Source organism: Sinohyriopsis cumingii, chromosome 6 (genome assembly GCF_028554795.1).
Source record: "Sinohyriopsis cumingii isolate HCF-2022 chromosome 6, ASM2855479v2, whole genome shotgun sequence".
Taxonomy (NCBI): domain Eukaryota; kingdom Metazoa; phylum Mollusca; class Bivalvia; order Unionida; family Unionidae; genus Sinohyriopsis; species Sinohyriopsis cumingii.
Window position 1 is genome coordinate 154,280,648 of NC_142966.1, and position 16,512 is coordinate 154,297,159.

A 16,512-nucleotide genomic window follows, 5' to 3' on the forward strand; every position below is an offset into this window, starting at 1 on the left:
ATAGAATCAGACACTCACTCGCAGAATTAACAGTATGTGAAGAAAAAAAAAAACATACCTCAATTCCAAGATTGTAGAAAAATCTCAGAGTATTCACATCTGAAAAAAAGGAGACACCACCATGAATGAAATTATAGCACTCTTGTCAATCACACCTAATCAATATTTTCAGGCCACAAACAGCCATCCAAGTATGCTACTGTGTATAGAATTGCAGATAATGCAAGGATCATGAGCTAAACACAAATATTTAACCATGTTAGTAAGGTATAAAATGCATTATTTGGTTGCAAGTGCACAGTACTAACAGATTCATCAAACTGCCAATTTTTGGAACAAAACATTTCTATAAAGTCACTGAAGAGTGAACTATAGGTCAGAGTCCTCATTTTGCAACAAGGATGCAGTGCTTACCAGATGCAACCCTTCAGATTGTTCTGCAATTCTAATCAGGGTAGTACAAGTAAGATGTCAAAAATCTATGTTGTCACGAGTTCAACATAAGTACAAGATGCAATATAGCATACACCACCTTTTGTTGCAATCGTGTGGTACCCAAATAGATGTGTATCATTAAATTCATGATTTTGGCATGAACAGTGCATGAGAAATTATCTGACAAAAAATTTCAAAAGCCAAGTAGGAAGATTTAATAAAAGATATGGAGATTTTTATCTGAATTTTGAGTTCTTTTTTTTATGCAGCATTTTTTAAGCATCATTTTCACTAAATATTGACTGATCTTCTGGGTCCAATGTGCATGGAATTTTCAATTCTCCTTGGGAAGCACCTTATTTTCACCAAGACGAGCCCCTTTGTGTTCTGGTCAGCTGTGGCCAAAATAAAAAACAAAAAAACAAGCTAGTCCTGATTATTGCAATGATCTTGTGTAAAGGACAACCCAACCAACATGCTTCAAAGAAACCATGTTCTACATCGAGTGTATGTAATCAGCGCAACTGATTGGCAAATAAACAATGCCCTATTTTTTGTGCAACAAGCAGTGCCGAAAGTGTAGATGAATAAATCTTAACAGTTCAAAATCTGCAGTCTCAAATTACCGTACATGTGGCAACTATCTTTCAAACATTTTATATCCCACCTAATTTTCCTAGGGTCAACTAACTCACAAGATATTTAACACTTTTAACTAAACAACATTTATTCTGAATTGGTTCTGATGGGGCACATACGCTGTGTGGCACTTTTTAAATCCATCTTTTCATTTAATGATGGTAATTAACATTGAAGCCATGCTAAATTTGATAACCTTCAAGGGCAGACTACTATTTCTGCTGCCGTTACTGTAATTACTAATTATGCTACTGTAAATTTTACTGAGCAATTATAATACTGTGTTGGATGTTTCTGCAATAAATCAAGTCAAAACACAGGGTCATGGCTAATTAGTCAATTATGAATATGAACAGACATGAAAAGATTGCCATGTAAAGGTCCTCCTGGCTTGAGCAATGACCAATGTCATTATTTGACATACGGTCATGGTCATCACATCTTGCACAATGTACAATAAATAATACACCAGTTAAAATGTGCCAGTATGCAATCAGGTGAATAAGTCGATGAAACAGATGCATCTTTTCAGTCATGCACTATGCACAAAGTGCAAACTTGACAGGTCAGCACTTTAAACCCAGAAATTTTCAAGACTTTCATCCAAAGATGTTGAAAATCCAGTAGGACTCCAAACAATACAAACAAATGCAATCTTTAACTCCTAATATATTTTATATATCATGACATGTAATGATCAGCATATTTGCTGGCTTCATAGAAGGCGACTTGGTGGAAATGGGTAAAACCAATAAACCAATTGTAGGCACAATTAATGGAGGTTCTCTGAGAATGATTACAATTAACCAATATTATTGCTGTTGTAACCAACTTGAAACCAAAGACAAATATTGAAGTCCCATTTGTATTGTTCAATATATTGACAGGGAAAAACAACAAGTTCATTGATTAAATGATATAAAAGTAAACATGAACATTAATTTGAAACATTTCACAAATGAGAGGGGTCATGAACCTTCTTTGTGTGAAGGGGATCATTTACAAAATGTACATAATCTCATTTGTTTTCATTATGACAGCAGCATTTGCTAAAACTCATTCGCTGCACTTCATAAACTATGTTACTAAATTGTAAACATCCTAAATATTGTACTTACATGAAATTCCCTCACTGCCCTATTTTCTTTAATTTATGTGCATTTTCATTATGACAGCAGCAATTGCTAAAACTTTATTTGCTGCACTTCATAAAATATGTTACTGAATTGGAAACTTCCTAAATAATGTACTTGCATGAAATTCCCTTTCTGCCCTATTTTCTTTATGTGCTGAATGAATTATGAAATTGATTAAGTACTTTTTAATCATGTCTGCCAGTATTAATCTTTGATAGGTTCACTTGCAGTTTGAGACTGATTTAATGAAGAAATGCAGAAAAATCTAAAATATAGTCATAAAATGCATTCCATGAATCTGTTCTTAAAACACAAACATCTACTTACATATCGATGTGTCAACTTTTAAAACACAAGATTGTGTTTTCATCTTGAAATGATAATAAATGACACCTTGTGGAAATCTGGCAATGAAAACAAATGGTACCTTGTGGAGGAAAAGGACTATGAGAAAACTGGGCTAAGGGGGTGTTCTTACCTGTGTGTGGTAAATCTTTTCCCATTGCATCTTGTGATGGCTGGCTGTTCAGATTGACCGCGTTGAGCTGTATGGTCTCCAAATGAGGCACACAAATATATGTGTACATGGGTGGTGGAATGGGTACGTTGGGTTGATACCCTGGGTACATGGCTACTGGTGAGCCAATGTTGGATGTATACTGCATAAAATGATGCATAGGAGGGGCACTGAAATTCCGAGGACCTTGCTGGGTGGGGGGACTAGATGGGTACTGGGAAGAAATAGCAGCCTGATCTGAAAACAAAGTGAAATCTGAACATCACACATTCAAGCCTTTTGATCGTATGGAGTAAGAACAATGTAGTTTTTACCTAAATCGTTTCACCAGAACATTAATTACTACATGTGAAGTTATCATTTTTGTGAAATTGGAGTAAAATATCGAAATGAACACCATTCCATAACACAAACGACAAAGTTGCATATTTTATACATAAAACTGTTACAGTAAAAACTGCTACGAGTGACCACCTGCTGAACGCGACCAGCGACCACGATGGCTTGGCAAAATATGCATTTTGACATGGCAATAATGACCGCATTGCAAAAGTGAGGATAAACTCCAATAACCATTATTTAATCCCTATAAAAACAGCCGCTCATACTGTTCTAAATTTTGTTTTAACAAATTTTTAAAAAATAGGCTGGCTACCGATGTCTGAATTTTTTTTATAGCTATGCCTACAATGTTTTATATTTTCTGTTATAAACCATACTAAAGTATATGTAGGTTATTTCCTAGTCTGGTTCTCTGCGTCTTGTGCTCCCTGCGTTGTTCTATGCTATTCATATAGGGGTGAGCAACGCAGAAAGCATAAAAAGCAGGGAACCAGACTAATTATTCCGCACTTAGCTTCCTTCCCAGCCTTATCATAGGACCTCGTATCCCTATCAATGACCATATCACGAGAACAGACACCACTGACGTATATGTAGTCAACTGTTAAAACAACCACTTGACTGGTAACGATTGTTCTGATAAAAAATAAACATAAAAGGAATATTTAAAAAAAAAGGATTTTTGCTACCATTTTTGCTCCAGTCTGTAAACCAGGCTGATGTACATGTCACGAATTGCTGTTGTAGTGCCAAAGGTGACATAGTGGGCACATATATTGTTTGTCTTTAGAGTTAATCCATATTGCAGGGGGGTGTTCTTACCTGTGTACATTTTGTCTATTAAAATGTCAAAAGAGAATCGTTTGTGGGATTTGATTGATAGTGTTCAAGACTTCTGATGTTTGTTTTATCACAACCACCCCAAAAGTTAAGTGATGACATCCCAATCACCAAGCTGTCATCTATTCAAGTTGGTGTGATCGGGTTACACACTTTGCTTATGGAGTTAATCCCTTTATGTAATCTTTGAATGAAGCCGTTGACTCTTGTCTCTCAGTAAATTGTTCTGTTTCCAGACGAGATAATAATTTATTTTTATTTCATTAACTGTTAGATATGCAATGCACATGTATAGATTTTTCATATTTTCCCACAGCCCAGTCAAAACTAACTTTGCGTTCAATATTACAACTGAGCACTAGTAATTTTAACACCCAGAACCTTAATAACAATGGATGAACCTCCAACTAAAAAGAGAGAAATTTTAAGTCTGAAGAAAATTATTGTAACTTGATGAAGTGAAAAGAGCATACCATTTCAAAAAAGTGGTTTAAACGTTGGTTAACCCTTTACCTCATGCAAGCATCTTTGGACGCCTCTACTCCATTTGCATGGAAGTACCTTTTGACGCCCCTACTCCATTCACATGGAAGCACCTTTTGATGCCTGCAGTAAACATCAGCCATTTTGAGGTGATTTTCGTAGCACCACCTTCGGGGACCCCCCTCCCATTAGATACTACATTCACTTCTGCGAATGACAATTACGTTAGATCATGTGGTCACTGTTTATGCACTGGTCAATGTCTGTTATTTAAAGTAACTGGGTCGTATTCTCCACTCTCCAAAATGGCGGTCGCAGATTTCATTCAGTACTTGCGAAGTTTTCATGATTAGAATCACAACTATGAAAGATTCAATAACTTAGGTAAAGGCTCCAATATTGATGTAAGCTGCAATTAGTTTTTATAAATTATAAAATTCAGATGACTTAGTTATGTAGACGCAGACGAAAAACTTGTAAATTTCGAGTACGAGAAATGGCAGCTATGGTTGTTCACGCGGCCTCACTGACATGACAGTGAATGAGTTCTCTCAAGATTTTAAAGCATATAAAAAATTCTTCCATGACAAATAATTACACAGCTATAACAATCAGACTTAACTCTTAAATTTGTCCACATCTAATAGATGTGTACCAAAAATGTAAAATGGTTAAAATTGCTGTTAAAAGTAACATACACTACATTGCTTAACAGTTCACAGGCAGGCCTATGTGTATGGAGTCGACTAGGTAACAGTGTTCTATTTATAGTAGGCTGCACTTTGTAACTATGCTCTACGAGGTTAAACAAATTATGGTTGTTATAAAGGAAAACGAGTAATTCAGAAACAATTTCAGATGTTAAAATACGTGATCTTCAAATGTTAATGTAATTTCATGTTTAATGATAGAAGTATATCTTTATTGCTATGTAATTTAGTTTTTAGACGAATGCATGCAATAACTATTAATAAAGAATAGAATGTACAGTGATTGTGGTTATTTTTCTTGAAATTGTTCTGAAACTGGACTTTGGAAACTGGTCTTTTTGTACGAACCTGCTATGAGAGACCACCTGTCTGAAGGAACTACTTTTTTTGTTGGCAGAAGTGGCAGACCCTCATAACAGGTTTTACTGTATTATTATTAGTAGTATTATATGGCACAAGACCAACTGACCAATATCCAGTTCCCAGTCCTAATAGTCCTTCAACAGCTCCATGACCTTCCCCGATGAGGATGTTTACAAACATGTATACATCCATGTCTATAACCTGTGTGAGATCACAAAGTTCTCACAATGTGCCCCAGCTGAGTTTATTGCCTCATTGTTATTACTAATCTGCATTATACTGGCTGCTGCCTGCATGATTCTGTCTCTTGTAAAAGGCAGCCTAAGTTGAGAAATAAGTATTCTGCAAGTAGTACAATTCTCAAAGAGGAAGCTGAAAATTTCTCTACTTAAGCTATCTTGACCAGTTTCGATCTGAAAATGGCTCAAATTATTTGTTGGTGGAAGTGTTAATTAATAATTTGAGACAGAATTATAAAAATGCCAGCTATGTTAAACATGTGGAACCACGTTGCAACCTTTAACACTGATAAAATGAGGAGGAAATGAAGGACCATACATGTCATCTTTGAGATGTAAACCATCAAACGCTATAGATGCTGGTCCTGTAATTTTAAAATGGCTTCATTTTTACATAGATTAACAGGGAAGGGTGCATCACATTGTTTTTTGCCAGCAATGTCAAGTTTATATAAAAGTTATCTTTCGAGTTATCATGGCCTGATTGGTTAGCACATCATACTTTCATCAGCACATTTCCAGACTGAAATCATTCATGAAAGATCATGTTTTTCTTTATTAATTGAGAAAATGCTAGTTTAGGCTGGTTGCACACAAAAATAAAAGTAAAATCTGATGATTTTCTATTAGTGTTGGTAACAACTTTCAGGCTTGTACAATTCTTTGAGATGTAGTTTGGTTTGAAATAACCTGCAAGCCTTCTAGGCTGTTGCTTGGCAATCTAAGGCCTCAGACTGCCATAAGGACTCTTAATAGAACACATGCTAGCTTAAGAAATGTGTGCAAAAGCTGAGGACAGCAGCACGCTTTTAATTCTCAAAACAAAATGTGAAATTCTGTTCACATGCACAACCTGAGCAGACTTTAATTTTGCATGAGAATATTATAATAGAGAATTACAGTGGTACAAGGTCAAAAGCTTCAGTGAGCATTACATTTTGAAAGGATTCATAAGTGTAGCTGATACTGGAATTAGCTGAGTGGGCAATGGTGTATTTATAATGTCACAGAAAATATTAAATTACTACTTTACCTAAATGCTCATACTGATGTGTCAAAGAGGGCCAAAAGATGAACAATTTTTAAATGTGAATCCAGAATATCTTGATAAATTATGGAAGTTATTGATCAATTTGTAACAAGAGTGATAGAAACTTGGCAAAGTATAAAAGACAACTGAAAAATTACTGTACTATATTGTGCATGAATTTTAATTTAATCTTTCATCATCATGTCAACTCATCTTGAATGCCAAATATCTGACCCCAAAAGCAACGGAGTTCTTTCATTCATCATGAAGAACTTGCTTGTACAGTTTGGTGATGGTAGATACTCTACAACAAATAACCATGAAGAAATGGAAAAATCATGGGGCAGACAGGGGCATAGCAGAGTCTACTTCTCCAAAACAAAAACATTTAAAACTATATCAAGAGTCACTAATCCATGAAAACTTCCATTTCAGTCTAATGAAGGTAAAATGCATCAAAAAGCAATTTCTCTATCAAGGTCAAAGCTTGCCGTTTTACAAACTCAATGTTATTGGGGCTATTTTGATCAATGAAAATGGATGAAATGCCGTTACTGACCCATACTGTTGGCCTACTGCATGTTATTGGGGTCATTTTGATCAATGAAAATGGATGAAATGCCGTTACTCACCCATACTGTTGATCTGCTGCATGTTGTTGATGTGGAAGGATCTTACACCAGTGGGATGTCTATAATTAAAAACATTTTGAAATAATAATCAAACTGTATGGTGTGTATCTGAACAGAAACAATGTGGTGAATAAAAATGACGACTCCAAACAAAAATTTAAATGGTCTAAAAAGATAAATATACCAATTATTAAGTCAGTATAGTGTAAACAGTGAAATGGTGATGCATTGTGGGATATTCCTGTACGAAATAATTAGGTGCAGCCCACCTGGAACTTAAGCAGATTCCATGTGGAATCTGCCTAAAATGTTAAAAATATGGTTAATACAAAGGCGGACATGGAAAATTGGAGAAGTCGAAGATGAAACCATCTAGAGTCTGTCTGACTCCAAGATGGACTTTTGTCAAACTTCCTGCTATATAATACATCTTTGGGCATAATTTTGGACTTTGTTGATTTTCCACCCAACATCTAGGTGGAATTGGGAACTTAGTCACTGGCATCTATTATATTAAAGGAGGAATCTGGACTTTATTTTCTAACCAACATCTAGGCGGAATGAAGAACTTAGTCATTTACATCAGTTAAATAAGGTAGAATCAGGACTTGGCTTTTGCGTGTCTGTAAAGTTAAATGACTGAAAATATAGTGATATTTTGTGATTGTAATGTCACCGACATTTCAATAAAAATATCAGGAAGATTTAATAAAATTTATTATTTCTTGTACAATTTGATTGATTTTCAGCAGCATTTATATTTCCTGTTTCTGAAATCTGTAATCTTTATTTTGGGCACAATTTATAACTTCTTTCCACATCTTTCCTTGTTAAATTTCTTTTTCAAATTTGTTGTTGCTGTATTTTTGTTCAATGTCAATTGGATTTAACTGCCCTCAAACAAGTTTACATCTTGTTTTCCATTTTAAAACAGAATTTCGCTTTACTCTTGACCTGAATTTCTTCGATATGGACCCATTTTTTGATATCGTCTTCGAAACATTTAAAAAAATTATACTCTATCTGGTCCCATTCCGCAATGAGCTTTCTAATAAGTATTTGTTTTGTTTATTGTTTAACAGATAACCATTGTAAAAAGTTTTCTGACTGGTCAAAATTTTGTACTGGCCCAATGAATCATCAAGCAACAGGAACTGATGGGAATGAGCATGTTTGCTAAACATGGCGATTCGAATTTTCGAGCGGGATATGAGATTGAATAACAATGTAATTGGTCAATTTGTATGAAAACTGAATGCCAGGACTAGCATTTTGCTTTTTGTGCTATAAAGAGCTTTACAGTAACAGCTAACATGCTAAATAGGAGAAGGAATTGAACCAGGAATCAGGAATCAGGATGATTTTGAGCTTATACAATTCCAAATTGATTAACTTCAGAATTTAACGAGGGAAAACGTATAGATCACTGGCGGGAATTGTTGCCAGATACCCATGTCTATGAAAGATGGGTCATATCTTTGCGGAATTTTCTTGGCCGAAAAGTAGAATCTACTTTCAATATCATGAGGCATTATATGCTTATGGAACAAGGACTAATTCAAGAGATCACAAAACCATCATAGTTTGTGCAATCAAAAATCAAGTCTACAGTACAAGTGACATAAGGTAGGCTCCTAGCTTTTCTTCTTTTCATAATCAATGTCTCAAATGGATGCATTTCTGTAATTTTGCATTTTTCAATGCAGATTAATATTTTATATATGTTTATGTGTTCACAGATGCCTGTGCCTATGTTTCAGGCTTGATACTTTTATTTTTAAAATCACTTATTTAGCGTCAAGCCAGATTCTTCACATCATGTTGTATTTCTGTATATATTGTACATAACAGAAGGCCTCAATCTAGACTAGTTCCATAACTAATTGAGTTACCTGCTCTAAATAAAGTCTTTATTATTATTATTATTATTAATTCCCATATCTCTTGCCTTGTATGTCATGACTACAACAGCTATATAATTTTGTTTCATGTACACTGAAATATCGCCCTGGTTAATAAAATTAAGTCCTGTTTAATTCGTATCCATTATTTATTTGAAACCTTCTGAAATGTCTGAAAAACTACAGAAACTTCAGTCAAATACTATATAATGATCAAAATTTTAGTGAAATAGCACCAAAGTTTTAGTAAACTCGCACAAAACTTTGAATGAAATGTTAGAGATCTTGCCAAAACTTAAGGGAAAGTTTTGGCCAAAATTTTTGTGAAACCTCACCAGAATTTCGGTGAAAGTTTTGGCCAGAATTTTGTTAAATCTCACAAATATTTCAGTCAAATTTTAGTGAGATCTCACCAAAATTTCAATGACAGTTCTGGTCAAAATATTTGTGAAATCTCAACAAACTTTGGAAATTTTTATTACTGATTCCTGATAATGTCCAAAAATCATTTGGCAGTTTAATAGAAATCTGAAGTAGATTTTTTATTGGATGATATTTATTTAGACATTTTAGGCAGCCTTTTTTAAGATAGAAACCTTAGGCAGATTTTTAGTTCAAGTGGAAAAGTTCAGGCATTTTTTTTTTCCTTGTAGAATTTTGTTTCAGGCAAAAATCTTAGTTGGATTTGTTTCATTAAGTGGAATCTAAGGACAACTAATCCACATATTTTGTCAGAAAGCCACTTAAAGTCCACTTGAAATTTGCCTAAGCTTCTTTTAAGTTTATGGTTAGGCAGAAAATGCTTAAGAAACCCATCTGAAATCTGCCTAAAGTCTGCCTGGAACATTTTGTACAGGAATTCAGGCGGAAATCTTAGATGGATTCTTTTTATTCAAGCGGAATGTTAGAACAACTAATCTGCGTATTTTGCCTAAAATTTGAGGAAAATATTTGGAAATACTAATAGAAAACTTCCCTGAATGAACTCGATGCCAGAAATTGCAGTCGTTTAAAAAATCTTTTACGGATTACAACAGTTTTTTAGGACAGGAGCTTGCCCAACAAGTCTACCAGTGGAAGAAAGAACCAATATGTTGGGTAATACTCCACTCAGTATGGATACAAGGAATAGATGTAAGAAAGATGCAGGTCTTTATGTACAACGGAAATGGAGTATGCATCATGCACCCATGGTAAGAACAGCCACTATTGATGGAGGACACTACAGAAATCAAATGAAAAACTATGTATGATATAAGCATCAAGAATATTAAGAGAATTATCATCAAAATATTAAGACGTATAACTAACTCCATCTGTGTTTACTTGCTATCTAAACTCTAAACTGTTGTGTAATTAATCCACCTGCCTAGGATTGAACTTACCCCTGAGTTTGGTTTGTGAAAAAGTTCACCTTGTAACTGTCGTCTGTTTGCTGCAACTGCTGATGGGATACAGGTGGTGCCATCTGTTGATAGTTTGTGACCTGCATGTTAGGAGTGTAACCTTTGGACACTGCTGTCATAGAAACAGGCATATCCTGAAATGGTACAAAGTTTGTCACTTGATCTGAAAATATTTTTAACTGACCTAATTATTTGGAGATTAGGAAATAATTAGTTTTCTCTCTGTCCAATTAATTGGTGTATCAATGAAAAATATAAACTTTCCTAATAATTTGTTGGAAAAGTTAACATCTTTATTGTCAGAGATGCACCAAGCAAATGATCAGAAGTGATTACATCCTTGATTATCAATAAAGAACACTATTATGAAAATATTTCAATGTTTTCTTCCACACATAAAATTTCTAGTTGCATTTTTGGTGTTTGTTAATCATTTTATTCTGTAAAACTATGTTCCTCACAGACAGGTACTGCACTGGTGTCGAGTTCCAATCATCACAAGAACCTTGCCTACAAATACAACTCTGTTTCTAATAATGATATTGTTTTGTCAAGATTGTCTTTAACAGAAGAATGCATCACTAAAAAGCATACATCACATTATCTTACCTAAAAAAACAACAACTGAAAGCTAATCCATACATTCCTTCAAAAATACTTCAAGCAATCTTTACTTTGGGACTCCAAATGTTGAAATTACTGCCCTAAATAGCCAAATAATGCAAGATTTTCAGGAATTTAATTCTGGAAAATCAAGACTTTAAATGCTATCAGTAGGCATCAAGACCAAATTGACTACATCCAAAATGGGGTTATCAATCAAAATCTGCCATATAGTAGAACCAATACAATAACAACTTGTAAGACTTGACCATTTGATCACCAATAAATGTAAACCAAGTTTTATTTACTGGCAAGGACAAAATCTGATAATGGTTTCAATTTCAAATAAATGAAACCTTTTTCTACAATTTGACGTTCAATGCTTTGTCTAGCTCTCTAGATTTACAGGGTGGGTTTGATCCCCAGTTGAGTCATACCAAAGACTTACAAAAAAGGTACTAACAGCTGCCTCACTTGGCGCTCAGCATTACGAGGTTAGTGTTAGGACTGGTCAGCCTGGTGTCAGAATAATGTGACTGGGTGGGACATCATGCTACATGTCTGCGGCATGATGCCCCAGTGCTGGACATCACTATAAACTGTCACACTGCAGACATCATTGCGATATGACTGAAAATTTGTTAAAAGCTACATTAAAAATCCAAATCACACACACACACACATACACACAAAGAGATCTACCGGGTAAAACATGTTGGCTTGATATAAAGCTGATGACCATTTAATTTACAGTTATCAAGTATATATCGAGTTACTCTGACCACTGTCTAGAGATGACAAGTAGCTTGTCTTCAACAAGCTCATGATCTGCTTTGTTTAGGGAAATGCCCAATCAAAATATGTGCAGCCATGTCAGCTGTTTTTATTGCTGCCTACAGACAACACCTTCAATTAATCCACATGATACTATGGGTCACTGAAGCCATTTTACTGCCTCATTGTTGATAACTCGATCACCAGTGTTTGTACAGGCAAGACAGGACTTCATTTATGTTCCAACTTGAATATTTTATCTTTTGTCTGTTTAAAAATAATGCTTGGTGTCTGGAAATCTATTTTACAATTTAAAGTTGCTACAAATTTTGAGAATCTGGTAGTCTGGACAATTGGAGAGTCCGACTAATTGGTAGCATCTGTTACATCCAGTTCAATGCTAAGCATGTTTCCTTTCTAAAAGGCACAGCAGGCTACAGAAACAATGACAGAAATTGGTGCTTTTAAAAGAATTAATATATTAATGTAATTTCTGTAAATCAAGTCCAAATTTTCTGTGGAATATACTATAAAACAATGACTCTCCTCTCACCAACCCACCAGTAGCACAAACAAAATTCTGCATCTGAACTGTAATCAACACATGGTATTAGCTCGTTGATAAAAGATTCTACCAGGGCAACGATTAAGAATAATTAATTTAATTCAAGATGCTACTAATTTGTTAATTAGATAAGAAGGGAAGCCATAGTAGTTCAGTTGACAAAAGCACTTGACTCGTATTCCAAAGGTTGCAGGCTCAAATCCCACCCTGGCCAACCTGGCTTGGCTGCCTCCATGTGTCCTTGGGAAAGGTACTTACTCCCATTTCCTCTGCATGATTTAGTCAGTAATGTGCTAAAAGTTGAAACCAACAAAAAGAAGCACATTAAGAGAAGGCCTGTAACTCTTTCTGACTGGCCAAAAGTTTGAATTTTTCATGTCCTTAAATGAGGAGGTCAAAATCAACTTTTTATCTCTCTCCTCTAAAAAAAAAAATGAGGAAAATTTTTACATGCAACAGGACTTATAACCATGCATGGTTAAAAACACAAAAATTCAAAAAAAGAGCTCAATATAATTTGTCCAACAAGATTGGGTGACCTACTTCAAATCAAACCATTTCAGAAACAAGTTTTAATTAAATTTTCAAATAGTATTTCATTTCACAACCTTTAATGCTGAGCTTGCAATTCTAAAGTAGATAAATGACAACCAGGTTTAAGTTGAGAATAAAATCTGTAAATGCCATATATACTTGTGTATAAACTGAAAAATTTAGGAAAAAAATAAGGCCTGGAAGAAGGGGGGTCGGCTTATCTGCAGGCCAAGGTCCAAGTCTGAAATTTTTAACGTTTTTTTCCCTCGATTTCCAGTATTTATTGTTTCTGTCGATCGCCATGATGAGATCACATGCCTAATGATGCCACATGGCTCATAAGATTTGTGCTGTTGTGAAGTGAAACAAATATCTTTCTTCTAACTTAAGTGGTAGGATAATGAATGAAAAACATGTTTCAACGTACTTGACATCTATTTGACAGATGTTCATCCACCAGAAAATGCAGCCATACATGTTATTTGAGCCACGGTGGTATGTGTATTTTCCAAAAGAACCGCCATATTAGTAATCTCCAGTCAAGTATTTAACCCTCAGCTAATCAGTAATCATTAAACTCTACAGTATCGTACAAATGCACGCTAGCTTATTTCAGTGTAAATATGAAAAGAATCTACGTAAAAAAAATAATAAAAGAATTACGATACTGAAGATATATATGACAAACATTTTGATAGAGAGTAGAAATACATGTACGATAGTCTTAAAGGAACAATAGTGAGAGGCTTCATAGGAGTTTGTTGCACACACGCTTAGGAAGGGTAAATAACCGGGCAATATACGAGTCAGCATGAATAATTGTAAAACAATATAATTTGTGGGATTTCTTTGACAGGTGTTTTAGAAGTAATCGGCAGCCACAGTTTATATACTACTGTTGTTTAGTTGTTTGTAAAGCAAAGTGGTTTGTTAGTGGTAGAGTGTTGTACAATAGCTACCATATGCTTAATATGTGGTAAATGCCTCGGGGATAATAGGTTTGTTTTGTTGCACAATGCCAATGACTCTACTAATACGTGCCGACTCAGATGTATTGTTTAATGAGATATGGTAGTGGACATGGTTTCTGCTCAAAGTTATAAACTGTCACGATACTTGAATAATGTCCATGCTGAAACCAATCATATTTTGATCAACTGAATCACACTATCGGATGACCATGATGACAATGACGACATATATGATGAAAGCACGCCCGTAACAGAAGCCAAGTTTTGTGAACTGTTTGGCGAGTCTGATACAGAGCCAGATTTTGAAGGATTCTAAAAGTGATAGAACTTTTATAATTCACGATTTTAGAATGAGGATTAATTAAATTTCCATTAAGACTTAACACTTTAGAATTGTTTTTATTTCAACATATAAATTAGCTTTCTTACTTTCATTTGATTTAATAATGTGATTTGCCTAAATAAACGTATTCAGAACTCACTTTGTGCATCTTTTGATGTACCGGTAGTCTAGAAATTATGGGTCGGCTTATACGCAGGTCATGCAATTTATAACAGTTTTACCAATTCAGTTGGGGGGGGGGGGTTTGGCTTATACACGAACGGGCTTATATGCGAGTATATATGGTATATAAAATATCAGTATTGATGGCACCAGCTTGCAAGAAAGATTTTGCCATCTTGAAATAGTGTACCTGTTCACTTAAAAAAATGGGGACTGGAAACCAACAAATAATTTGCTTGAATTATTCCTAATGCTGTTTATCCCACCTAAATATCTACACAAGTTCTTCATTATGAAAATATCCAAGAACAGAAAATTGAACTACAGTGTTTTTCAATGTAAAAACATTCGTAAATGTTTCTCGAAAACCAGGTCAGTGCCAGAAGCCCCAGGTTTTCAAGTGGTGTAAAGTACTGTCCTTACTGACACCTGCCATCTCAACCTTGTTTGAGTGGGTTCAAGCCACAGGCCCAGCCAGTGTCGGTAAGTGAAAAAGCTTGCCGGCAGCTTCCATGTGAAATGGGACAATGGCTTTCAGCTCTGCTATTAACGTTGCAGTACACAGAAAATTTGCTATAGGAAGGAACTGTTGTACACTTGGTGCAATATAATGGAAACTGCATGAATCCAGGTCTGATTGTTTTTTTTTCCAGAGGAGTTCTGAAACACGGTGGAACACCCTTGCCCAAGACCATTACATGAGCATTCATGTGATCTTTGTGTCATCGCATGCGTCTCTTAGGGTATGAAAGGTTGAATAAAATTTTCAAGTAATTGTGTGCACTATACCACATGTATATATAGTTTTTATATGAAATTATTAAAAGTGAACTTTGATATTCCACAAATGGTATGGATAATAACTGCACAACAATCTGTGCTATTGAAAGGTGTCGTACACTGCATTAAACTATAAGATAAAGGGCAACAACTCTAGCTAATATGTTGGAACCAAAGTAACATCAATATGTGCATCTGAAAGTGATGACCAGAATATTTCTCTAGTTTAATGGCAATCAATCGAAAACTGCAAACCTAGCTGTACAAACGCAATTGTGCTGAGGAAAAGACATGGTTCAATGGATGGACATGCAGATTATTGCAATCCCCGTCTCAAGACATAATCTGATTCATGACCCAAATTATACGAGGGGAAGTTTTATGAGGCACCTTATAAGGTGGAATTATAATTCTAGTCTTCTTAAATGCAACGCTTGATAGAAATTTCAATGTAGGTCCTCAGACACAGCTAAAATTAAATTTTTGTATGAAATGAGGCTTTAACTTTTGCCACAATTGCTCGAGTCAAAACTCTTACCTTTCGTCTTCTGTAATTCTTGTAAAAAACAAATTCTGAAAAAGGATTAAAAAATAATTTTCATGATGTTAATCAAATTGGAAGCAAAATATTTAGTTTTTAAATAGAGAATATTATAAACTAAATTTCTTACAAACTTTATGTCATTCAAGGCCAAGTATAAAATAAATGTCAAGTACTGCTGTATACTGGTAGTTAACATAAAACTTGTGAAACGCTCAGTTTCTCTTAATGGTTTTGTTATTCATTTTCTAGATTTAGTATCAACTAATCACAAAATGGCCCAGCTCAGTTGGGCCAAAACAGAACTTTTGTTGAAAACCAGTCAGAAAGTATGGGCATCCATGGAAGTCGTTTGCTGGAAGGCAGAGAGTAATCACAGTACCATAACTTTCTGAAACAGTACCAAGGCCATAATGGTCCATTTAAGTCTATTCAACAATATTCATACCGAACTGCATCAGTGCATGTTAAATGGTTCTCAAGCTATGCCCATTACAAGCAACATCCAACGGCCTACGTGGTTAGAGTGTCTGCCTTGGATGTGGGAGGTCATGTGTTTGAAACCC

At 35.0% G+C, this 16,512-nt stretch overlaps 1 protein-coding gene across 2 annotated transcripts in view; it reads right to left on the reverse strand.

The window, feature by feature from the left end:
* The window catches only part of LOC149798310 (uncharacterized), a 238,663-nt gene that overhangs the window by 14,587 nt on the left and 207,564 nt on the right, over positions 1-16,512 (reverse strand). For both annotated transcript variants that reach the window (XM_089963443.1, XM_089963442.1), the window contains exons 12-16: positions 15,944-15,978; positions 10,653-10,807; positions 7,367-7,425; positions 2,689-2,964; positions 59-99 (exon numbers count right to left, since the gene is read on the reverse strand). In XM_089963443.1, the coding sequence (XP_089819569.1) occupies positions 59-99; positions 2,689-2,964; positions 7,367-7,425; positions 10,653-10,807; positions 15,944-15,978 (566 nt within the window). The remainder of the gene's footprint in view (positions 1-58; positions 100-2,688; positions 2,965-7,366; positions 7,426-10,652; positions 10,808-15,943; positions 15,979-16,512) is intronic.